Source organism: Leucopleurus acutus (assembly GCF_964270905.1).
Source record: "Leucopleurus acutus genome assembly, chromosome: 13".
In the NCBI taxonomy this organism is placed as follows: Eukaryota; Metazoa; Chordata; class Mammalia; order Artiodactyla; family Delphinidae; genus Leucopleurus; species Leucopleurus acutus.
In genome coordinates, this window is record NC_139155.1 from 44319581 (window position 1) to 44346601 (window position 27021).

General features: G+C 37.2%; 1 protein-coding gene across 1 annotated transcript; it reads left to right on the forward strand.

Moving 5' to 3' along the window:
* Positions 1-25966, forward strand: DSC1 (desmocollin 1; the record flags this gene model as incomplete). Its single annotated transcript, XM_082853052.1, is given in 16 exon segments — positions 1-63; positions 3039-3123; positions 4666-4868; positions 10338-10482; positions 11868-12028; positions 13373-13565; positions 13568-13631; positions 14276-14428; positions 21248-21290; positions 21292-21457; positions 21788-22030; positions 23576-23697; positions 24420-24641; positions 24645-24674; positions 25769-25780; positions 25784-25966. Coding segments are annotated over 16 exon segments (2088 nt in total).
* Between the last annotated feature and the right edge of the window lie 1055 nt (positions 25967-27021).

A 27021-nucleotide genomic window follows, 5' to 3' on the forward strand; every position in this document is an offset into this window, starting at 1 on the left:
ATGGCTGTGGCCTCCACTGCCCCAGAGAGCATATTCTCTAAGCAGCTCCTTTTCTCTTTTCTGGTGAGTAACAAGCAAAGGATTAGGGAGTTCAAGCATGTTACTGTGCGTTTCCCTCCTTTAGTCTGGGCTTGAAAGAGAGTAGAGTGGTAGTGGAAGGCAGAGAAGGCAGACTGGGAGAACAAAAACAGATCTGAGAAAAATTCAAGGAAGAGTTGAGAGACTTGTGACCCGGGATGGCAGGTGTTTGGTTTGCTCTTCAAGTTTCCACTGCCAACCTGTTAGTTTTTCAAGGGAATCCCCTGTTCAGTCTTGCTGTGGTGTCTTTCTAAGGAGTGATGAAATGAATTCACTCCTCAGCCATTTGACCCAGGAAGTTCTGAGGTTTGCTTTTGCTACTAGTAAATAAGCTGTACTTATTTAACATACTTAGTTCCACTGAGCTGCTAGAAGAGGAAAAGGATTCTGGGTGGAGAGGTGAAATATCCAGGACTTTCTTAATTTTACCCAGGAAGGGCTAAAAGAAGGGCAGAGCTCTTAGTTCAAGCAAGGTGTTTAACTTGAAAAAAAATAATAAAGAAAAATATGACAGTCTTGAAAAAATACAGAAACTTGGCTTCCACTTAGGTTTTTAATAACTTTGTAACTGTGTACTTCATTCCCTGGTATTAAGAATGAAAACATTGGGACTTCCCTGGTGGCGCAGTGGTTAAGAATCCACCTGCCAATGCAGGGGACATGGGTTCAAGCTCTGGTCCAGGATGATCCCACGTGCTGCGGAGCAACCAAGCCCATGCACCACAACTACTGAGCCTGTGCTCTAGAGCCCACAAGCCACAACTACTGAAGCCTGTGTGCCTAGAGCCTGTGGTCTGCAACGAGAGAAGCCACCGCAATGAGAAGCCTGCACACCGCAACAAAGAGTAGCCCCCGCTAGCCACAACTAGAGAAAGCCCGCGTGCAGCAATGAAGACCCAATGCAGCCAAAAATAAATAAATTTATAATAAAAACAAGTAATCATTATTTTTAAAAAAAAGGAATAAAAATATTGTAAGTCAAGAAATAAGATTCATTTTTTCTTTTTTTTTTTTTTTTTTTTTTTGCGGTACGCGGGCCTCTCACTGTTGTGGCCTCTCCCATTGCGGAGCACAGGCTCAGTGGCCATGGCTCATGGGCCTAGCTGCTCCACGGCATGTGGGATCTTCCTGGACCAGGGCACGAACCCGCGTCCCCTGCATTGGCAGGCAGACTCTCAACCACTGCGCCACCAGGGAAGCCCAAGACTCATTTTTTAAAAAGTGGTTATTTAAAGCAGAATACAAATGCAACTTTTTAAATTCCAGTTTTTACTATTATCTGCCTGAGTTATTGTAAAGTTACAGACTGTTTAAATAGGCTGACACCATATAGCCAATAAACTCGGGTTGAGTTAGAAAAGAAATATACATCCATAATATGGCTGATGGTTTTCTTTCCTTCTCCCAAATAGTGGGTCCCATAACTCTAGAAATATGTCCTCAGAGAAAAATTGGTTATAAAATTGACCTATCTGTTCTAGCTCTATTTTTTTAATTGCATCTTAATTAGTATCTGTATTGGTCAAGATGGGTTTTTTTCTTAATCTTTTCTTTTTTTAATTTATTTATTTCATTTATTTATTTTTGGTTGCATTGGGTCTTCATTGCTTCACGCGGGCTTTCCCTAGTTGTGGCGAGTGGGGGCTAGTCTTTGCTGCGGTGCGCGGGCTTCTCATTGCGGTGGCTTCTCTTGTTGCGGACACAGGCTCTAGGCACGTGGGCTTCAGTAGTTGTGCCTCTCGGGTTCTAGAGCACAGGCTCAGTAGTTGTGGCACACAAGCTTAGTTGCTCCGCGGCATGTGGGATCTTCCTGGACCAGAGCTCGAACCCGTGTCCCCTGCATTGGCAGGCGTATTCTTAACCACTGCGCCACCAAGGAAGCCCTGTCCTAGCTCTGTTTTATATTTAAATAATAACGAAACTGTCGTTTGGAAAAACAGTAGAAGAAGCAAATAAACAGAAAATGCCAAGAAAAATAAGTAAAATAGGTTTTGAACTTACATTCACTTTTAAACTGATAGCTTTTCTCTTATTTTTCAGATAGTCTCTGTCTTCTTTCCTTGAGTTAGGTATATAGCTTTTTAAAGCAATATTTGTGTCTTGAATTTAATTAAAAATCTTTACCCTGGGGCTTCCCTGGTGGCACAGTGGCTGAGAGTCCGCCTGCCGATGCATGGGACACGGGTTCGTGCCCCGGTCCGGGAAGATCCCGCATACCACGGAGCGGCTGGGCCCGTGAGCCATGGCCGCTGAGCCTGCGCGTCCGGAGCCTGTGCTCCACAGCGGGAGAGGTCACAACAGTGAGAGGCCCGCGTACAGAAAAAAAAAAAAAAAAAAAAAAAAAAAAAAAATTTACCCTGTTGAAGTCTACTCTCTAAATTTTGAAATGTATTTCTTTTTAGACTAGTTTTGTGAATGATATCATTTAGACTTTAAAGTTTATGCAAAGACAGTCTAAGGAGTAATTTGAGATCAGTGAATATTTATGGACGTTGGTCTTCAGGCGGTTAAAAATATCCTCGAATATTTTCTCGATTTAACTACAGGTCAAATTGCTTGGGGCTGTGGAAATGATGATTTGTGTACAAATATGTGATTATTGTATTCCAGAGTTAAGTACTTTCTTCATGCTACGAAATCAGAATGACATTTACAAATGGTGTTAGAGATGATAAACTCTATATAGAGTCAATGGTTTGTAACACATTTTCTTGAAAGGATGCAATAGAATTCTGGTTCTAAGAACTCTATTCATTTTAATTTTTCATTGATACTAAATGACTGTTGTGTCCCTAAAGCCACTTTCTTTGCTGTTTCCTTTTAAAATGAATACAAAAAATATTGAGGGATTGGAAGATTAATTTGTTTCTGAATTGACAATACTTTTTATCAATAAGACAAAACTGTAATGCGAAAGTTTGTGATCAAATGTAATTCCTGATTTTTTTCCTTCTTTTGAGGTTTTAATATTATTTTGCAGTGCCTGTCAGAATATTTCTCTTCAAGTTCCTTCTCATCTTCAGGCTGAAGCACTTGTAGGCAAAGGTGAGAAACCATGTTACGAATTTCGTAGTTTTAACTACTACATTTAGCTTCCAGTTGCTCTTGTAAAGTTTGGGATAAAAGCCATATGGTAGCCACTTGCATTAAAATTCGACATGAAATGAAAGATAAACTACTTGTTTTTTGGTAGTGGTTAGAAACAAAGTACCAAGTTAGCTGTATACTTTTCTTGCCAGAAAAATTAGCAAGCATCAGAGGACTAAATTATCTTAGTTTAGTACAAACAAAGAGAGGCACCAAAACCAGAAACATGTTTTAGTTTCCTATGACTGATCTGCTTCCAACATTCTTTAATTGATTACATATAAAACAGATGTGTCAAAATTGAAATGTCCCAAAATAAAATTTATGCTTGAGTTTGATTACAATGACCAAGTAACCATCAAGAATTTATGTGATCTATTTCATAGAATAGCTTCAGAAAGTCAAATAAAAATTTAAGTAGTCTTACTATCACAGCCATACCTGAGGCATGGGTTGGTTGTTCTGAGTCCAGGGGTAACATTCCTTTCATCAGTGTTTTTCATTAGCCTTAAGTTTACATCAAGAAAAACACACCTTGTATACAGAAGTGGTATACTTCTATATACTTTACCCAGTGCTTTGAGGTTTTGAATTAATCCCTTATATCTTTTTTCTTTTTTTTTTAATTATTATCTTTGGCTGTGTTGGATCTTCGTTTCTGTGCGAGGGCTTTCTCCAGTTGTGGCGAGCGGGGGCCACTCTTCATCGTGGTGTGCGGGCCTCTCACTGTCACGGCCTCTCGTTGCGGAGCACAGGCTCCAGACGCGCAGGCTCAGTAGTTGTGGCTCACGGGCCCAGTTGACATGTGGGCATGTCAACTGGGCATGTGGGATCCTCCCAGACCAGGGCTCGAACCCGTGTCCCCTGCATTGGCAGACAGACTCTCAACCACTGCGCCACCAGGGAAGCCCCTCCTTATATCTTTTAAAAGCACTTAAATGGTACACAGTCTATACTCTAAAGATACATAGTAAATATGGTAAATATATTAAATATGAATCAGTAAAGGAAATATTTTGATACAACCACTAAGCATTATTAAGCTTGGGGTTTATTTAGCCTCCAAAAGGTTTTATGGAATTAGTACTTGCAGTATTACTGAGAAATATTACTTAAGTATAGACCAGTTTTCTTATTTTTTGCAAGATAGTTTTAACTATCACAGATTATCGCAAACAAGTTCAAAATCTGACATCATACAGTTTACTACATATAATAGAAAACAACACATTTGTACATATACACAAGTTAAAGTGGAAACAATAAATCCAGTGACATTAAAAATATTTAAATGATGAAAGCAGTGGAAACGGTGACTCCATCAGTTTAATTACTTAATTTTTATGGCCTCTAAGTTTTAGAATAGTAATTATTCCGCACATTCCAAGCGTAACCTCCCCCTTTTTGCTTCTCATGCACTAACTGGAGGTTGTCATTCCTGTAAAACTTGTTCTATTCTTGTTTCACTTTACAAATTACAGTGACATTTCTTCCCTGCAGTGAATCTGAAGGAGTGTCTCCGGTCGGCCAGCCTAATTCAGTCAAGTGGTCCTGACTTCAGCATTCTAGAAGACAGCTCCACTTACACAGCACATAACCTCATTTTGTCTTCTGAAAAGAAGAGTTTTTCCATTTTGCTTTCAGACACTCAGAGACAGGAACAGAAGGAGATAGAAATTGTACTGGAAGCAGGAGGAAGGAAGGTATATTAGGCAATACTTAAGCACAATAATCTGCTCACAAGAGCCCTTCATCTCATCTGTTTCCTTCTGTGCTAAAATTACTGCTCTTGAATGCTCACTTGTTTGTCTATTCCACTTATAATTAACATACATAAAGACTAGACGGTTTTAAGGAATAATAGGGCTATTTACAACTAGTGTAAAAATGAACAACGCGGTAGCCAGGGAGCAAAGTCAGAATATCAGATGTTTTCAGGTGTGGCAATAAGAGCGACCTACCTGCAGAACAAGGCAAGGTGAGTCAGTGAAGATTGATTCTGGCTGGAGATGTGGTGCTCCACCCTGAGTGGCTTTCTCCCAAGTAACTATGGATTTGAGTCTCTCTTTAAAGGGGAGATGAGACCATCTACAGTTTATTCCCATCTTAATAGAACATTCTATGAGGTCCCTCTCTTCAGAGAATGCAGTAGGGCCAGTCCACCGGATTGGTTTGAATGTTCTGACTCTAAGCTCGTCTTCTTGCAGTGAGTGGTGGTAACCAGAGAGTGGGAAGGGAGAAGGTTACTGGAATTCACATAAATCTCACTTTAAGCAAACTCTGCACCATGAATCTGGTCTTATGAGATGATTTATTAATAAGGGATTCGATTTATAAGAGACTTTCCCAGCTGAATTTGTTTTGATTACAAGAAGTCTTCATCAAATTTAGAATATGCTTACATATTACATGTACTTTACATTTGTTATACATTTAGAATAAGGCTTACAAAATATTATTTTATGTCCAAATTGTAAAGAGTCTCCACATCACATAAAATAAAATATGCTGGAACACACACTGACCTGTGTGTCTTTATATAGGTATACAAGTGCTTTGCACAGTAGCTAGTATTTTAACAAATTTTCATCATCCCACTTCTAGTGGAATAAAATCAATTCTTTAATATTTGTAAGTGGATTATCTCTTTTTAGGCGGGTCAATATTTCTCAAGATAGCATCTTTCACCAAAACCCTATAAAGTTCTGGTTGGTTAAGTGACAAGTGATTAAATCAGGAAATAGGTGAAACTGGTTCTTACTCCGTGTGTGTGTGTGTGCGTGTGTGTGTGTGTGTGTGTGTCTTATTAATAAAAAACAGAACTTATGAGAAACAGAAATTTTTTGGGCATTATCCATGATATTGTTATATACAATCGTTACTTATTTTCTTCACGTTACTATGTATGTGAAAATCATAGTATCTAGAATGATAAGCAATGCTATATTTCTTCACTTTAAACATTTTGACCTTTTTATCAAAAAGCCAAATAAATAATTGATAAATATGTATATTTACATACACGCGCATGTAAATATATAAGTTCTCTGCTGCTTTTATAGCTTCTTCATAGGAAGAAAAGCTCTAACACTAGCAGTCATTCTTGTGGAGAAATAGAAAGCTGCCTGCTCTGTACGTTGTGATGTACACTTCATTTCTTATTCTGCTGATAACATATTGTTTATGGATTTTTGAGGTCTTTAGCTGCTTCTCACTGGTCAATCTGCTGTCTCTTTTGGCTTCTTATTAAGATCATTGCAAGAGGGAAGGGAAAGAGAATAGTTTATAATTTAAATAAGTTACTGGGAATTCCCTGGCGGTCCAGTGGTTAGGACTCTGCACTTTTGCTGCTGAGGGGATATATATGGTCAGGGAACTAAGATTCCAAGAGCCATATGGTGTGGCCTAAAATAAAATAAAATAAAATAAAACAAAATAAAAAAGTTACTTCACTATTTTTTGACATCTTTTAAAGGACAAAGGAATAAAATAGTTTGGAATTTTTGCCCAAAGTTGGCCTTTTGAGTAACTTTCCTTCAGAATTACTTGTGTTTCTCTAGTTTCCATTAACATGCTTAAGATTGAATTGACATTAATAAGAAACACCAACTGCAAATCAACAAAATTCATAAAGTATAACAACCAGATGTAAACATGGTGCAAGTTGTAAAATCTCTTGAGACAATGTGGAATAGAAGCCTTCTCTGTCAACGTAGAGGTTAAAATCAAAATAGTATGTCTTTGCTTTTCTATCAAATCAGTTTCATTTACTGTTTTTTACTGGAAAGCTTATTTCTCTGGAAATTAGTGGATCTTCAGTATCTGCCACTTTTGCTTTTAGTCTTGGACAAGTCACAACTTCAAGAGTCTGTTTTCTTCTCTGTGTTATGGGCTGCGAATTGTTGTCTTATCTACCTCAGAGCTGTTGTGATCATTAAATGCCATAATGCTGGCAAAATCACCATATAAACAGTAAAGCTCTCTAAAAATATCCTAATGGCAGACATCAAATAATGCACATATTCCAGAATTTTGTCCTCAAGACTGGGGCTTTTGATGGGATTTTCCAATTCTTTGCTTTTATCTAACCTATTTGAACGTTAAGTGTTAATAAATTATTGTTGTTCGAAATAATTAGATTTCCTTGATTATTGGGAACAGGGTCTAATTCAATACATATCATTACTGTGCTCCCATTTGCTCTATTGCCCCATGTTGTATTGTTGAATTTTGGCGGGTAAAGATTCTTCTGGATGAGTCACACCATTATTGCAGTTGAAGGAATTTGTTTTAAACCATTCAATGCATCGTCTTTTAGGGATTTATATAAGGCCCTTTTGCAAGTTTTTTAAAGAAGAGTTGTATAAGAAGTGAATTTTCTTCAGTAATTCCAAGTTATTTTATGAAAGAAAGCAGCTGCAAACACTCTTCCTCTTTGAATTTTGAGGAGAGTCTGTACCTTTTATAAGTTTATAGGGAAAAATCAGCTCAATCTGGTCCCTTCTTACCTATCCAGCCAGAGCCTTACTATCTTGTAACATATGATTTCTTTTCCAGACACACAAGTCTATCCATTGTCTTTAAATTCATGTTGCTAGTTACATTCTGTACACACTCAGCCTTGGTGTCACTGCTCTCTCCCTTCCTCTGCCCAGTCTACACTCAATACCCCTCTCTACAAGGGTAAATTCAGGCCCCAACTTCTGTTGACAACTGTTTACACATTCCCAAAGATGAGAGCAATTACAGAGATAAAGGCAAATTATAGGGCAAAAGGGCTAAAAGAGATGAGGTTCTTCAAGCTACAGAAGAATTCAAGGGGGAAATATCACAATAGTAGACACAAGAAATTTAAATAATACTCTTCTAACTTAGCTAAAAATATGACTAATTCTACTAAAGTACAGTATTCTATTTATAGGTATTGTAACAATGTTTAAATATATTATTATTGCTTTTCATATAGAATAATGGGAACTAGACTGCAAAACCATTAGTTGTACTGAGCTTTCTGAAACTGCTGCTTTAGTGACTAATTATGAAAATATTTATAATTAGTTCCTTTATCATATGAATATTACTGGATTCTCCTAGGGATCCAGGCTGTGGTTTAAAGTTCGGCTGCATTTCTAGTTTAAATCATCTTTACAATAATTATTTGAATTTTTATTTATTTTGGAGATGCTCAGCACATTAATAGTAAAAAATCAAACTAGTACCTGAAATAGTACCAGAAACAAAATCACTACATCTGAAAATCAGTGGAATGTGGAATAATGATATTTATTTGTAGTTGAGCATCAGGACCTATTTTAAACTACAAGTGGCTATACAGCGAGAAGTAGATGATCATTTCCATTGAAGAGAAAAACTAGCAAAAATTAGTGTAAATTACAGCAGGATGGACTTAGGTTAGCTAGGGAGATGTTTTAATACCAACGTGATGAAGTAGAATTCATTACAAGTGGTCCCATAGAATGTTTACAACAGTTTTTACAGAGGGCAAACTTAAGGGGTGGTTTATTTTCCTAAGAAAAAAAAGATGGATGGAAATGAATGCAACAAGCTATTTATTGGTGAATTACCCAATGTAAGGCACTGTGTTAGGTGCTTCAGTCACACAAATATCCTCAGTCTCAGGCTTCACCCCTGAGGACAGTTGGAAACTAATAGGGACATAAAACAATTACATAGTTTTCTCTAGCCAAAACTCTCAAAATGAGAGCAGTTAAAGAAAGAAAAAATTACATCAAATATGAGGGGAGAGGGAGAGATTGATAGGAAGGCTGAATAGTGTGGTGGTAGTGGTGATGGTGGTGGTGGTGAAGTGGTGACAATACACTCCTGTATCCCTGAGTGCAGAATTTATTAAGATACAGGGATCAGACTGACAGAAATCAAAGTATAAGTTTTATTACTGAAAAAGCCCAGCTGGAGGTTGTTTGGGGAAAAGTGAAAAAGGGAACAGAGAGAACATGAATGGTTATTTCAAAACCTTCTGTCCTAGAGATTGGAGTGGAAATTTCTTCCCCTCCAGGTTAGCATGTGAAGATGAAATGTTTCCTTCCCACACAACAGTGAGGATTTTGTGTTACTCTGGTAGATGATAGGAAGATCACTGAAAAGTCTGATTAGCTAATATCATGATTAAAATTGTGCTTTGTGGAAATGAATCTGACTCCTGAGGACTACATAGTTTGGAGAAGGTCAGTTAGGACAACTGTAGGAAAGTTGGTAGGACACGTGTGTAGGATACAATATGAAAGTTGATAGGATACATTTGGAGTCACATGAGGATAATGGCATTGAGAATAGAAAAGAGAAGTGAATGACAGAGACACAGAAATGCTGTAATCTCTAGAACCTGGCAACTGACTAATATAAGGCTAAAGAGGGGGAGGAGTTAGATACCTGAGACTTTAATCCTGGTTCATTTTAGAAAATGGTTAAGGTAGGGAAATCAGGAAGGCTAGTTGTGGTGAAGAACTGAGTTAACACAGACTTCACTTTGGGCAGGTTTAGTTGTTCCTGTCAGTGAAGAAAATCTGTTTAACTCAACCTTTTACCAGAAAACTTCAGAAATATTTTGATGGTATTTAAAGAAAAAGGGCATTAAATCCTCACATTTGGGACCAAGATATATCATTTTGAGATAGAGTTTGGAATATATATATATATATATGATTTTATTAGCATTTTTACTACACAAGAAATACATGTTACTGATAGAAAAATAAGAAAGTACAGGTAGAGAAAAGAACACAATCGAGTCACCCAGAAATAATTGATATTTATATGTGTATATAAATCTAAAAATACCTAGAATCATATTTTGTATAAACTTTAGAAAAAAATACTTGTTATTAGCATGACTAGGGGAAGTCTACATGCATTCTAACAAGCAGAACTGCATGCAGTTAATTCAGGGAACAGAGTAGCCTCCTTCAGCTGGAGTGCATGGTACTTGGTGAGAGAATAATGAGAAAGGATTGAAGCCATAGGGCAGGCATAGTCTGTGCTGCTGTGTTGTCTCTCTGTTGCATAAGTTCTTAGTTACATAGGCCTTTGCCAATGATTTTTTTAAATATTACATATTTCCCCAACCGCTAGGTTTAATTTTGTGCCTAATTTGTTATTCAATAATTAGCTGATGGTGTTTGTCTACCTTTCAGATCTACGCCTATGCAACTACTGTGGACGGTTATGCACCTGAGTACACACTCCCCTTACTATTCAAAGTTGAAGATGATAACGATAATGCCTCATATTTTGAAGACAAAGTGACTGTCTTTAGTGTGCCTGAGAATTGCCAAACCGGTATGTTCACATCTTAGGAAAAACATGAGAATTTTGCTTCAGTTGAACTCTTCATTAATGTTTTAGGCACAGTTACGCAAAACATTTTTAAATGCTTGACTTTCATGGATATTCTACATAAAACTTCGTAGCCTTATAAGATCATAGGCTCTTCAAAGGCAAACCTTTTTGTGCTCATTTTCTAGGCACATGTAGAAAGCAGCTAACTGATACACAAAGTTACTAGCTTTGTTAGATTAATCCACAATGACAGACAAAGGCTGTTTATATTTTCTATTTTGATCATGTACATATGTGTCCCAGATGTATTTATAAAGCAATAGAGAATTTGAATCTTTATAAAGTCGCAATACATTTTCAAGGACCCAGAAATAGATTATGGTATGGAAATGCTGATCTGGCTTATAACAACGTATGCATTTCTTTTTTTTTTTTTTTTTTTTTGCGGTACGCGGGCCTCTTACTGCTGTGGCCTCTCCCGCTGCGGAGCACAGGCTCCGGACGTGCAGGCTCAGCGGCCATGGCTCACGGGCCCAGCCGCTCCGCGTCATGTAGGATCTTCCTGGACCGGGGCATGAACCCGCGTCCCCTGCATCAGCAGGCGGACTCTCGACCACTGCGCCACCAGGGAAGCCCTGCATTTCTTTACTTAGCTTATTTCCCAAACAAATTGAAAAAATTTTAAACTGGTTTGATGCTCTCACCAGCCAAGATTGTGGCCTCATCAAACCAAAGGGCATAGCAAGTCTAGTTCATTCTCAAAAATCGCAAGATATGTTCTTAGTTTCTATGTGCATATTTAATATTATTTTGTGTGCATATTTAATATTATTTTCCCACAGTAAATGGTTTGCTAAAGTAACATTGCCAATAATCTGATTTCTGAGCCATAAAGCTTTTCCAAATGATATTCAGACCGTTGCATAATGTTTGTCTTGTATGTATTAACAATTCAGCACATTTATTAAAATATAAAAACATAAAACCTTTTTTATCATATGCAAAGCTGTGCTTTTCCTTTAACACTATCAAGTGGGGTATTAAAGAAACAAGATATACAGAGAAGGTCCCATCAAAAAATGGCCCATGAACTGGATTGAGAGGAAGAATTTGAGAACCTCTGTTACCATCGGTGGGGTGGATGTTCTCACATATGCAGAACACAAATTATGTTATCCACAGTAGCCACCTAACTGAAGTTTCCAGGTTAGGGGAACTTGGAGTTGTGGGAGAGCATTTAGATACTTCTCCACTTATCCGTAAAATCTGTCAACTTGTGGGTTTTTTGGGAGAATATGCCACAGCAATGCCTTGATTTTATTTTTGTTTGTAATTCAATTATATCGCTATTTTAAGTTGTTGACAGTATTGGATTTATTTAACAGGAACTTCAGTGGGAAAAGTGACTGCCATAGACCTCGATGAACCTGATACTCTACATACTTGTCTGAAATATAAAATCTTACAGCAAATTCCAGACAATCCAAAGCATTTCTCCGTACATCCAGACATCATCACCACAACTACACGTTTACTGGATAGAGAAGTAATGAATTGCTTAATTAATTTCTCAGTCACTAAACTATGTGTAAACTGATCATGAACTCCCAAAGAAGTTACAGTAAGTATTTTCTTAGAAGTGATATGCATAAATTTTGCGTTCCTTATAAAATTTTTAGAAACTGTCCTTTAATTATAATATTGTTTATTTTTCCTTTCTCTTTTTAAATTTCTTTTAAAAATATTTTTGGACTTTTTTCTAGATTTCTTTCTTTCTTTTTTTTGTTATTTTGATAGATTTTAGTCTCTAGTCATTTATTGTTTTGGGATTCTTTCTAGTTACTCAGTTCATGAACTAACAAATCCGTATATAATATACTTTGAAAAGGTGCTGCTAGATAATATGATTATATCTTTTGACTCAGATACTCAGAGTAACTGCTCCATTATAGCCAAATCTCATGTCCTAGTAGTCTTATCACCCAACCAAGCTCAGGCCCGCTCGCCCGCTGGCAGTAAAGCCAATCTACTGACACCAGGTTGTAGTGAAGGAAAGTGCAGCTTTATTGTAAAGGTGCCAATACAAGGAGAACAGGTGGCTTGTGCTCAAAACCTCCAAACTCCCCTAAGGATTCTAGCAAACCATTTGTAAAGGTAAGGTGAGGGAGGGGCATCCCAGAGTATGTGATCAGCTCCTGCACAATTCTCTGATTGGTTGATGGTGAGGTAACAGGGTGGTGTCATAAGGGTTAACATTATCAGTCCTTAGGCTTGTGGGCTATGAGCTCATGGTCATCAAGTAGTTAACATCTTCCATTTGGTGGGGGCTTTTCACATCTTTAAAACAACTCAGGAAGTGTGCATCAGGTACTCTTATCTAGGTACTACAGAAAGGAGCTAAAGCAGAGTATATGGGGGAGAAGTCTGCCCTGGGAAGGCCCCATAGGGTCCTGCTTGGTTACAGTCTATCTAATTATTTTATATACTTAGCTTAGAGGGACTTTTGCTAATTTAGTTATCACTGTTATCGCATTTGATAATAATAAAATAATGAGAAATAGTCCATTTGAATTTATTTAAACACTTATTCTGTATTTCTATTAGTATTTAAACTTGTAATAAAAAAAAAAATGAAAGCAGGACCTTTCCAAAGGAAAGTGAGAAGAAAAATTTGTTGAATCTTAAAAATCAGCAATTTTGCATTTGATAGTGTTTGTCACTATAGGAAGCTAATTATTCGTCGTTAATACATTAGCAACAACTTTTGGTAACATTTTATACATAAAAATGATTTTCCTTTTCGTGCTAAAACTTGGAATCATAGTTATGTCTTCTATATATATGTATATATATAGAGAGAGAGACTCATTTTGGTATGTTTATTGAACAGTCATTGAACTATGAAGTACATCGCCAAATGGTTTTGCAAATTGGTGTACTTAACGAAGCACAATTCCCTAAAGCAGCAAACTCACAAACTCCTACTATGTGCATTACAACTGTCACTGTTAAAGTTAAAGACCATGATGAGGGCCCCGAATGCCAACCACCAGTAAAAGTTAATAAGAGTAAAGATGGCCTCCCGTGGGCACAACACTCCTTGGATACGAAGCAGTGGATCCGGACAGCAGCACTGCTGAGGGCTTAAGGTAATGTATTTTCAAAATTTCCTTCTTTTTAATTGTGATGATAATTGATTTCAAATTTGGGAACATTCTATGTATTATTAGGATGACAGATTTTGAGATTATGTCCACTCTTTGGTTTGAGCATTTACATTTGATTTCTAAAAACTATGTATAAGAAGGCAAGCCATAAAAAGAAATGAAATTGAGCTATTTGTAATGAGGTGGATAGACCTAGAGTCTGTCATACAGAATGAAGTAAGTCAGAAAGAGAAAGACAAATACCGTATGCTAACACATATATATGGAATTTAAGAAAAATGTCATGAAGAACCCAGAGGTAAGACAGGAATAAAGACACAGACCTACTAGAGAATGGACTTGAGGATACGGGGAGGGGAAGGGTGAGCTGTGACAAAGCGAGAGAGAGGCATGGACATATATACACTACCAAACGTAAGGTAGATAGCTAGTGGGAAGCAGCCGCATAGCACAGGGATATCAGCTCGGTGCTTTGTGACCGCCTGGAGAGGTGGGATAGGGAGGGTGGGAGGGAGGAAGATGCAAGAGGGAAGAGATATGGGAACATACGTATATGTATAACTGATTCACTTTGTTATAAAGCAGAAACTAACACACCATTGTAAAGCAATTATACCCCAATAAAGATGTAAAAAAGAAAAAAACAGAGATGAAGATAACTGGTTTGAAATTAATGAATACACTGGTGACTTGAAAACTGTAAAAGTTCTAGATAGAAAATCAACATTTGTAAAAGACAACCAATACAATGTTTCCGTGATTGCAATGGATGCAGGTGAGTGCAATTTTCTAGAAATAAAATATAAATATAGGACATATTTTAGGAAATCTTGGGGCTAAATTTAAATTTGTTTGTTTCCAGATCAAAATTTAATGCAAAAAATGTTTGCATTATGATTGATTAATTGCTTGGAAAACACCCAGTTTAGGTCCCAGTGCATCACTAATGCAAAACTAGGAGGTGGTGAATGGGCCAAGTCCCAGTTTCGAGGTCCATATTATTTGACTTCTTCCATGGACATAGTGGCATCATCAAGGATCCCTATTTTTCTCAGGAGTACAGATTTAGATTATTCTGATTTGAACTTGCTGGAGGGATTCAGCCCACCTTCAATAGTTGGATTCAGATAGATTTGTTCTGAGTCTCTCTTACTGGGGAATAAAACATTTATCCTATTTCCTAAATAAATGGTCAAACAATGATTTTTAACGTCTTTTGCTGAGGTTTGCAATCATTCTCCAAGGTTAATTCTAGAACCTGTTTTGTGAAGAAATGTCCTTCAAACGTCCTAATGTAGAGATCTCAAAACTCTTTTGAATATATCCTCCAAGCAGTAAATCATTTTTGAATATGAACCTTTGCAGTGTATGCCCTGTCAGTTGGCTTCTCTTTTTGTAATGCAAGTGCCTGACTTAAGCTTTGATTGATATCTCAAATAAACACATTGCTAACCACAGAACTAGATCAAGAGCCAGGCTGACCCCTACCCCATCTCCCCAGGCTCCTTTGTTTTAGAGATCTTGGTTGATTTCAGTAACTCACCATTTGGGCTGCTGGTTTTATCCCTCCCTGTGCTTTAAATTCCTGCTCTTGTGTTTTAGATTAAGAGTGAGCCTGTGAAACACAAGGCCCCAGCCTCCACCTCAATAAAAGAAGAATCCCAGGTGTCACTCCCTTGCCCCACCCCCTCCATTCCCCACAAATTTACAATTGCTCTGTGGCCCCAAGTGTGCCATGTAATTTCCAGGACTTGTAAGTAATAAACTTTTTTTTTTTCAATGTTTCCTGATCATTATTACTTAGGGCATCTTGCAATCATAAGAGGAACCATAAGGGCCAGTTCAGCCACAACCTTGGTTATTGATAGGCTGAGACCAGTCCATAACCACTCCCATATATTTACTAGCGTGTTTATTTATATACATATACTACTATGCTAATGTATATATCATAAAAATAGATATTAAAGGAAGATGATAAAAAATATAAATAGAAGTTACAATATGGCATTCCACCACACCAATTACACACTCACTCATTTGGGGTAAATTTCCATTGATGATAAAGGTGAATGAACTTGGGCTTTTATGACAGAGCCTATGTTCTTGACTATCTGCTTAATCCAAGGTGGTTTCCATTATTTTTATGGTTAGCATATTTTTATACACTAGATGTTCAAAACAAACAAGTTGGAACGGCAATGTTGTGGTCTTTTTCTATAGAATCACTGAATTTCTTTAGAAGGAATGGGCGAGTGTATGAACAAACACATATCAAATCTCACGGAAATAAAAGTTGAAAGTAAGTCATGAAATGTTTCATGTTTATTCATTTTGCCCCTTGATATTTTGATAATAAGATAAAGACAGATGTTTTCTCATATATTATACCCATACTTTTTTCTATAGCTTTACACTAAAAGCCACATCTATGAAAAAATAGATTCTCTGATGAGAGACAAAGGTTAAGCTAATGAAGATACTGCTGCTTATGATTTATAGAGGAAGAGCAAGCCAGTTCATCTACATGTGTCCCATTCAGGTTTTTTCCTTACTTCCTCTCTCAGCCTTGGTCTATTCCTGTTACCCTGGGATGGAAATGGTCTGTTGCACATCATAATTAGTGAGATGACCAAGCAGTTTGAAAGAACTATGCCTGTAAGCCAAAAATTTTTAGGTTTCAAAACCTGAAAGAAAACCTCAATTTGAATATTATTACTTAATCATGTGCATATGATCTTCCTTTCCTCTTGATAACTCTCACACAATCTTTTAATGTAATTCTTTCAGTATAAGTAGGAAAAAAAATCTACTAAAGAATGGGGAAAACATTAACTGAGAAATACAGCTAACATTGCCACTCCTTTATAATCCTGGTGATTTGCTGCTTCTGTATAAGCAAAAGTGAAATCTGAATGGTTCAGGAACACAATTATGATGTCAAACAAGGATTTATATTTACTCACTTATTCCACAAATGTTGATTGTCTTTTAAGTTCCAAGTACTAGGCCATGAAAATTAGGATTCATAAGACAAGGTCAAATTTTCGCACAATATCAGTTGAGGGATTATTATGTTCTCATAACAGATTCCCTGGTATGAAAATTTTCCCCATCAAAGAATGTAGGCATATCATGAGAAGTGGAAATCAGTTAAAGAGTTGCCCACCCAGATTAAAGGATAAAGGGAGGAAACTTCACGGAAATGCAGAAGCTTGGTGATAGAAAATGAAGTACGTTTTGGAGAGAAGGAAAATATGGAAAACAGAGATATAAGAAATTAACTTGGTCTTTTGGTGACAAAAGAATGTCTTTAAATACAGTGATCATAGCACAAAGAAATGAAATGTCAAATCTAAACTTTGTGAGTCTATGTCCCAGGCCCATGCATAACCTGGATGTGCTCAAGAAGTAAAGATAAGGGTGCTATAAATGTTAATGGAAGACCGTATGGTGTCATAAAGGATTTTGTTTATTTGAACTTTAATCCATTTAATATATGCTTCCAAAGGCAAAATATATAAGTAAGTACTTATATTTCCAAATTAATGTTTAGTCTTGATACTCATAAATATTTTATGATGATGATCTAGGTATTCCAGCTTTCTTAGAATCCAGTTTATTTCCTTGTATTTTTTGTGTCAATTTTTTTGTCAGTAAGGCTGGTTTCCCTGCTTTCACTCTAGAAAGCACCGTTTTATACACCTTCCACCTAGAATTAGACTGCCCCTCCTGTTTGAAATTCACGTCCCTTTGCTTCTTCAAATGAATGGCAGTGACATCTTCTGTGGTAGCTCTCACTAGTCTTTGTTCAGTTTTCACGCAGGCGTTCTCTAGTTGGCAGTGAGTGGGAGCTACTCTTTGCTGTGGTGCACGAGCTTCTCATCGCGGTGGCTTCTTTTGTTGCGGAGCACGGGCTCTAGGTGTGCGGGCTTCAGTAGTTGCGGCATGCAGGCTCAGTACTTGTGGCGCACGGGCTTAGCTGCTCCGCCGCATATGGGATCCTCCCAGACCAGGGCTCGAATCCATGTCCCCTGCACTGGCAGGCGGACTCTTAACCACTGCACCACCAGGGAAGTCCCTGTTCAGTTCTTCTATGAACACCTTTTACGCCCTCCTTCCCTGGGAGTAATATCGTAATTATCACAGGTGATGTGTCTTCTCTATAAAAGGGTGCTCTCATTGTTTCTCGTGTACATTCTTTTCCTCTAGCTAGACTCTGAACTCATTTTCATACAAGGACCCTTATCATTGCTAAATATCTTTTCTACCAAGCATCTGGCAGAGATCTTGGCATGTCTGCTTCATGTACGTACTGATATTTGTCATTCCTCTGTTGTTTGAGAGCCCTGTGAATCTCCAGGTCCAGGTTGTGAATTCCACTACCAAGAGCTTTGCAAGGTCAGGTGCATAATAGGCACCTGGAACAATTAGTTTTCATGTATTATAGAAACTTGAGTTCAAAAGTTTACAAATGCTTTGATATATTCGGCTGTAAGAAGAATTTTCTTAAAATAAATATTTCAGGATTGTCATGTGGAAGAGGTAAACATTTTGTGTATAGTCCAAAATAACCCATGAAAAAATTGGAAATGATTAGGAGGTATATTATAGCTTGATAAGAAAGAACCTGAAAACTTTCTAGTGGTTAATTAAAGAGTTCTGTACATGGAGTGGGCTGATTCATAACAGTGAACTTCCAGTTCCTGGAAACTTAAATAATGGGGAACTCTTGCATTTCAGAGTCCCTATTGTTGACAAGTAAGTTTAGATTTTAGTTAACCCAAGATGTACTTTCTAGCTCCAAGATTATGACATTCCTTACTCACCGATACTTGGCATTTGCTTATGTGCTTAATTTAAAATAAGGTTTAGAAGTAGACAAACATACACACTCAATTACCTTTTCACAATCTTCAACTATTATCAGTAACTACTTATTTTTTGCTCTATTTCCCAGAAGTAAGGAAAAAATTTGCCATCAGTCTTTCATAGTTTTAGAAGGCATCTAGGAATTTGTTTTCAGCTGCGGCTTTGACTACTATCCATTTTAACAATTTCAAGTTTTCCCCTTTTTAACAACACGCTTAAAACAGACTGTGATGGAAAATAATCATTTATGTGATGAATGGTGGTTGAATTTTTTTTTTTTTTTGCTGCACTGCGGCATGCAGAATCTTAGTTCCCCAACCAGGGATCAAACCCGTGTCCCCTGCATTGGAAGCACGGACTCTTATTAACCACTGGACCTCCAGGGAAGTCCCCCTATTTCATTATTAGATTTTTTAAAAGTGTGATTTCTATTGTTCCTTAAAGAGAAATAGTTCTCTGCTTAAATTTTAAAAAGTAAAATCAGAGTACACGTGTTGACTCACAGGTAGTATCTGTAACTATTTTTTTTAAATTAAAAAAATAAAAGTTTCTTTTTTCCCATTATTCACTTCTTTGTTAGGGTTTGAAGTTGTTACTTGTATTCAAATTTATTTACAAATTTATGGCAGTCCCAAATGTTTATATGCTATTGCAGATTTTTTTTTAATAAAAGTTGTATCTCTATTTTTTAATAAATTTATTTATTTTTGGCTGCGTTAGGTCTTCGTTGTTGTGTGAGGGCTTTCTCTAGTTGCGGCAAGTGGGGGCTACCATTGTGGTGGCTTCTCTTGCTGCCAAGCACGGGCTCCAGGCATGCGAGCTTCAGTAGTTGTGACACGTGGGCTCAGTAGTTGTGGCACCCAGGCTTAGTCGTTCCACGGCATGTAAGATCTTCCTGGACCAGGGCTTGAACCCGTGTCCCTTGAATTGGCAGGCGGATTCTTAATCACTGCACCACCAGGGAAGCCCGCTGTATCTCTCTTTAATTTCTAGATATTGTAAAACTTGTTCAGATAAAATAGGTATATACTGCAGTTACCTTATGTAAGTGATTAATTTAAAAGTCACTTTGAATAAATTAATTTTTTAGTTATTCAACAGAAAAAGTTTCACTGAAATACACTATCCAATATGGCTTAATTGTTATTTCAACCTAAAAAGAAAAAACAGATTACATTTACACATGATTTATGGTAGTCTTTATGATAAATTCAATATTTATGCACCAAAATTTAGACTAGCATTCAAAGCAAAAAAAGTGAGAAATTTCATCAGTTATTTTACTGTTTATTTCAATTTTGAAAGCTTACCATTTATAGCAGTTTGTAATTTTATTACAAATGATAAAATTTGAATATGTTCTTTAAACTTCATTATCTCTTAAACACCAGTAATGGGCGTTATGTTAATTAAAAATATTTATTTAGACTTATGTGTGAAACATTAGGCCAATAATAGTGGAGAGCTGGAGATGAGTAACAGTTCTTATTCTCTCTTTTTAAATAAATTTATTTCATTTATTTATTTTTGGCTATGTTGGCTCTTTGCTGCTGCGCACGGGCATTCTCTAGTTGTGGCGAGCGGGGGCTACTCTTCGTTGCCGTGTGTGGGCTTCTCATTGCGGTGGCTTCTCTTGTTGCAGACCATGGGCTCTAGGCGCGTGGGCTTCAGTAGTTGTGGCTCATGGACTCAGTAGTTGTGGCTCGTGAGCTCTAGAGCTCAGGCTCAGTAGTTGTGGCGCATGGGCTTAGTTGCTCTGCGACTTGTGAGATCTTCCCAGACCAGGGCTCGAATCTGTGTCCCCTGAATTGGCAGCCGGATTCTTAACCACTGTGCCACCAGGGAAGCCCAACAGTTCTTATTCTTAAAAGCAAATTGATTAAATGGGGGGGGGTGCAACTTTTTTACAGTTTATTCAATTAATTTTTTTACAAAGTCTAAAAATAGTAAGTGCATTATATTCAATGTGTTAGTATTTAGTTTTAAGTTAGCCAAGAAATACTGTGCCCAGATCACTAAGCACTCAAGATGAATACAACTTAGCCCTTAGGATGAACATGTTCACAGTTCAGTGCGTGAGCCAAAGATGAACCCGGGGTTCTGAGAAATTGAAGGAGAATGTGGCTACCATTGTCTGTAGAAGTCGCAGCAGGTTTCATGCGGAGGTGATATTTGAATGGATACTTAAAGGATAATAAGGTTTTGTCAGGCAGAGAAAAGAAACGTATTCCCAGCAGTAGCAATAGAATGTGTCAAAGCTGCACACAGGAAGGAGCACACCTACTGAGTTTGATGATCAGTTTTACAAAGTTTGAACAAAGAGTAGATGAAGAAAAAGTTCAGGAGAGGAAGTCAAGAAAGTGACTATGACCAAATGTAAAGTGTTTGTATTTGAAGCATGAATGTATGTTCTTCCTAAAGAAAGATGTTCTTCCTAAAGAAATCAATTTTCTTCTTAACTGGTTATTCCTTAGTGACATTACTTATAATCTCATACCTTTTAGTTTTAAAAAGCACCTCAAGATACCATCTGATACAGCTACCAATCTCCAAGGAAGACTAGTGTCCCTATTTTGTACTGATAGCAATGTTATTTGTGGTTTGGAAAGTGTATGAAATTCCAGTTCAGACAACTAGTAGAAAGCAGATGTCAACTGTACATCATAGAGGTTGTTGAAAATAAACTTTAAGTGAAGAAATATCCTATTTTTTTTCCTATGTAACAGATCTTGCACTGGAACATTAGTAGTTCTTTTGGAAGATGATAATTGATTACTCACCACAAATTGGAAAAGAAGTGACAATTTGTCGGCATGATAAGGATTTTGCTGTTCTCAAACCTGTAGATCAAGATGGACCTGATACTGGGCCACCTTTTCAATTCATTCTCGATAATTCTGCCAGCAAACTTTGGACAATAGAGACATTAACGGATGGTATGTAGTTGTGTTAAACCTTCTAATCAATAGGAACTTAAGATGGTGGTCTAGATTTTCACCTTAGTTCATTATAATAAATAAATATTAATTTTAGTAAATTATTTTATTGATCCCAGAAAAAGGATAATACCTTGTTTTTTAAAGCAATGAATAATATACTTACGTTTAGACTCTTGTTCTGAATACCTTTAAGAAAACATACAAATCCATTTTAATATAATATTTGAATAATATATTAAATATAGAATAGTATAGGTAAGCATAGAGCAATGTCAGTTAATTTTCCTGGCTTTTCAAGAAATCAAAATCTGTCTTTTTTTCACATACGTAAAACTGCCATTCTTCGTGAACTGCAAAATCTTGATTATAACTATTATTCTGTGCCTCTCCAAATAAAAGATAGACATGGCGTTTCTGCAGAACACATGTTATCAGTGAGAGTATGTGACTGTACAATTCCATTGGAATGTAGAATGACTACTAAAGTTCTGAGAGATGCAAGGCAATCAAATGCAATACTTGGAAGATGGGCTATTCTTGCCATGGTGTTGGGTTCTGCATTGTTGTCATGTAAGTATAATTATCTAGAATGTGTTAACTGAAATGTTATCTAATATTTTTAAAAACATATGGCAGTTCTTTACATCAATGACATTTATAGCCTTTGATAAATGTGTCCTTTTAAAAATCTTGCGTGGGGCTTCCCTGGTGGCGCAGTGGTTGAGAGTCTGCCTGCCGATGCAGGGGACGCGGGTTCGTGCCCCGGTCTGGGAGGATCCCACGTGCCGCGGAGCGGCTGGGCCCGTGAGCCATGGCCACTGGGCCTGCACGTCTGGAGCCTGTGCTCCGCAACGGGAGAGGCCACAACAGTGAGAGGCCCGCGTACCGCAAAAAAAAAAAAAAAAAAATCTTGCATGAACTCTATGGCTTGGGGTACTGAGTCATAGAAGAATAAACCTATCGGTAAGAGCAGATTAAATTTAAAGTAATTTTCAGAACTATAGCCTTAGTTCTTCCAAGAATTAGCTGTGAGACACTGGGCAAATCATTTCCTCTTCTTTAAGTGCTTTTTTCCATGTGTGAAGTGAAATTAATTAGTAAAATTAATGTTAAGATTCTCTCCCTTACAAAATATTATAGTCTCTCAACCAGTCACTTTCATGTAGTGAATGCACAAAAAGAGTTAGTGAAAAGAGTAGCTTCAAAATTTACTTAGATGTTTATGCTCAACGTTATTAATGTATATTAATGAAGTGATTTAGCATACATCTTAATAAGGCTCCAACGTGGGGGAAATGGTCATATGGTGAGCCACTGAGGAAAAGTAATGGATGCAAAGAATGCTAAGATTTTGCATTCTGCAAACTGGTTTTTGGAGCTGCAAAAGTGATGGAAATCATTACCCAGGCTTCTCCCCTTCCTTCCTCCTTCCCTCTCTTCCTCTCTCTCTTCTTTTCTGTGTTTGCTCCTTTTCCCTTCCTTCCCCCCTTCTTTCTTTTTTTAACAATCTATTTGACTACATACAGCCTATTTGCATTTACAAACTTTTCCCATAGTCTTTACTTTGTCTGTGTTCATTGATTTGTGTTTCAGGTTAAACTGGATATTCCTCTTAGCACTTGATGTACACTTTCAAAGCCAGGCACTGATTTTACATAATTGCCTTTCCTGTTTGATTTATGCCTAATGTTTCTTTGTTTTGTGATTCTAAGATCTTTGAGTTGTTCTGTGTGCATTTTAAATACAAATAATACTAGCTTAAATTCCAATCAAATGAAGTTACTATTTCAGTGTGAGGAAATAAGGAAAGCATTTAATTCTGGACCTGGGAAGAGAGCTATTAATAAACTATGTTCACTTCATCTTTCTTCCTTTTTATTGATTTGTATCTTATTTAGCCTAATAACATAACCTCACTAAGACAGAGCTGGTCTGTATACTAATACATTTGTTAATATTCTGTTTAAAATTTTATGACCCAAAGAGATCTCAATTTATGGAACAGATTTTTAAAAGTTCTCTGAAGAAACTTTAAAACAAATCAAATGATTCAAATGATTTAATATATACCAGCATGAAAAAATGCTATTTTACTTATATATTTTTATTTTTTAGGTATTTTGTTTACATGTATCTGTGTTACTGCTAAGAGTACAGTAAAGAAATGTTTTCCAGAAGATGTAGCCAAGCAAAACTTAATTGTATCAAATACTGAAGCACCCGGAGAAGAAGTGATGGTAAATCAGATTTCACTTTGGTTTGTATGGTGGTTCAATGATGACAGTTGATTATTATGTAAAATAGTAATAATAATAACAGCTAATGCTTACTGAGCACTTATTATGCCAAGCAGAGCTCCAAGTGCCCTGCATGTATTAATTCACTTAAACTTCATAATTCTATTGTATTAGTTTCCTAGGGCTGCAATAACAAAGTACCGCAAACTGAGTAACTTAAACAATTGAAACTTATTGTCTCACAGTGCTGAAGGCTAGAAATTAAGAGATCAAGGTATTCACAGAACCATCTCCCTCTGAAGGTGCTAGGATTCTGTTCCAGTCCTCTCTCCTAGCTTCTGATAGTTCCTTGGCCTGTGACAGCATAAATCAAGTCTTCATATGGCATTCTGTATGTGTGTGTGTCTGTGTCCAACTTTTCCCTTTTGGATTAGGAACCACCTTAATTGAGTATGACCTTATCTTAATTTAACTAGTTACATCTATAACGACCCTATCTTCAAATAAGACCACATTCTAGGCACTGAGGGTTAGGACTTCAACATATGAATTTTGTTGGGGGGAAGGGATACAATTTAACCTATAACACCTATGATACGGGTACTATTATTATCCTGATTTCATGCATGGGGAACAGAGAGGCACAGCAGGTAAGTGATTTGCCCATGGTGGGAAATAAATGAAAGAAAATTGTTAGTTTCAATTTGATTTATTCATTTTAGGAAGCAAATATTAGACTCCCCACACAGAAATCCAACATCTGTGACACAAGGATGTCTGTTAGCACACTTGGTGGCCAGGGAGTGAAAACACATCAAAGTTTTGAGGTGGTCAATGGCTGCTTCACTCTGGACCCCATCAAAGGAGGCAGACATCAGACCTTGGAATCTGTCAAGGGTGTAGGACAAGGAGTGACGAACACCAGCAGATACACATACAACGAATGACACAGCTTCACCCAACCTCGGCTTGGCGAAGTAAGTGCCAGTGTCTTCAAGTTCATATTACATGAAAGTAAACACTACTTATAAATCAGGATTTCCCCAAAGGTTTCCTCCTCATACATCTGGAGCTCATCACCTTTTCATGTTGAATTATCATAGAGATAGATGGATGATAGGTCCAAACCCAAAGAGAAAAACGACCTTGTAAAGTTCAATTTTTAAAATAAGGTTTACAAAACTTGATCTAGGAGTGGCATATGTAGGCATTTTATACTTTAGGACGTGGAAAAAGACTGATAGCTTCCTCCCTAAAAGTTGCCAGGAAAATCACCTAGAGTGAAATATTTTTTATGGAGTACTGTGCAGACCACAAATTATAAATATCTTTAGTATGTTGAATCCTCCATGTGGTTATGAAATCCTATCGCCATCAACCAGATAGATTGTTAAGCTTTTATGAGGGGTTTTAGCTCCTTATTTTATGCTCAGATCAATCAACATAGACTAATATTAGCCAGTTAATGTATTATATTATTATAGGTATATAATAGTGTATAAACATAAGAATCATAGCTTATTTTGGTTTCCCCCAAATATGTGAAAAAGTTGCAGAGATACATTTCACTTATACAATCTCATGTTTAAATGGGAAATTGTAAACTAGTTGTGTGATGTATGTGGAGCTTTTGTTTTCGTCAATGTCTTCAGTAGGAGCATTTATATGTTTGCTATGTTTTAATAATGAATATAATACAGACCAATCATGTGCTTTTTTTTTTTTTTTTTGGCGGTACGCGGGCCTCTTACTGCTGTGGCCTCTCCCGCTGCGGAGCACAGGCTCCGGACGTGCAGGCTCAGCGGCCATGGCTCACGGGCCCAGCTGCTCCGCGGCATGTGGGATCTTCCCGGACCGGGGCACGAACCCGTGTCCCCTGCATCGTCAGGCGGACTCTCAACCACTGCGCCACCAGGGAAGCCCCCACGTGCATTTTTTATATGTAGGAATCCATTAGAGGACACACTCTGATTAAAAATTAAACAGTAAAAGGTAAATCAAAGACATTATTTTTATGCTAATATATTTAGGTGTTTTTTTAAAAATAATAAAATGTGCTTTTTCAAAACAGAAGGTGTATCTGTGAGGAAAAGACAAGGAGCATAAACATTCTGAAGACTACGTTCACTCCTATAACTATGAAGGAAAAGAGTCTGTGGCTGGCTCCGTTGGCTGCTACAGGGATCCGCAGGAAGAAGAGGGGTTTGAGTTTCTAGATCATCTGGAACCCAAATTTAGGACGCTAGCAAAGACACGTGTAAAGAAATAAGTGTGCCTTTTAATAGAGTAACATCTACGATGCATATGTAGGAGTTTATTGAATGTAAAATGACAGCAGCATCTGCTAAACTGTTTGTTTATTGGAGGTAAACTTCTAGTCATATAGATAAGGATACTATAAATACGAAGCTCCCTCTAATTCTCCTTGTCTGAGATAACTTCCATGTTCTCCAGAAATAAATGTTTCATTTGTTAATTTCCATTATATGCATTTACATATTGCCCTTTCTAGGACTGTACTATGTGCTGTCTTGCACCTTCTATTTGAAAACTTATGTTACTTGGTATGCTCTGGAAGAGTATATGGGGAGCTAGTGAAAAGTACATTTTTATTTTAGATGAAAATTTAATATTTTCTTCACCGTCTTGGGGACAATTATGCCTTTAGAAGTATTGTCTTTGGTGCAAGAGAATTGCTTCCTCTATGTGCATGGCTCTGTGCTGAAGGATTTTTTAAACATTCTTTGATACAGTCTCCAACTGGTGAATAAGGCTCATCTCCCACTATATTTTTCACCCTCCGGAGGTGCTCCCAGCTCGATCCTGAGATCTCTGTCCATGTGGATGCATCATCAGGTTCCTACAGGTTCTAGAATTGTTGGAAAGACATGGACCAGAACAAGCTCACAGCAATTTGAGCCTCTGAGATTTTTTTTGAAGGATCACGTGAGAAGATTTCCATGAAAGAATTGCAGCCTTGATGCCCGTGGGTTGATTGAAACCCATAAATGTGTTTTGTTTGCCCACCATGACGTATTATTACTTTTTAAAAATATAAATACCTTGACAAGGACATGCTCTCTCTAGTGTGACACACGCCCACCATCTTCAAGCATTTGGGGAACTAGCCCAGCAGGAATTATGCTTACAACCCTGATACACAGTGCTTAGCCCTTTGAGTATGCTAAAGATTGAATGACTATCCTACCCGGAGCTTAATATTCAGGCTGCGTTGGTAATCACTTTCAGAAAATGTTAAATCAGAAAAAGTGTCTGGCATATATATGTTAAAAAATTGAAATCTATTAATGCAATTCTTACCAA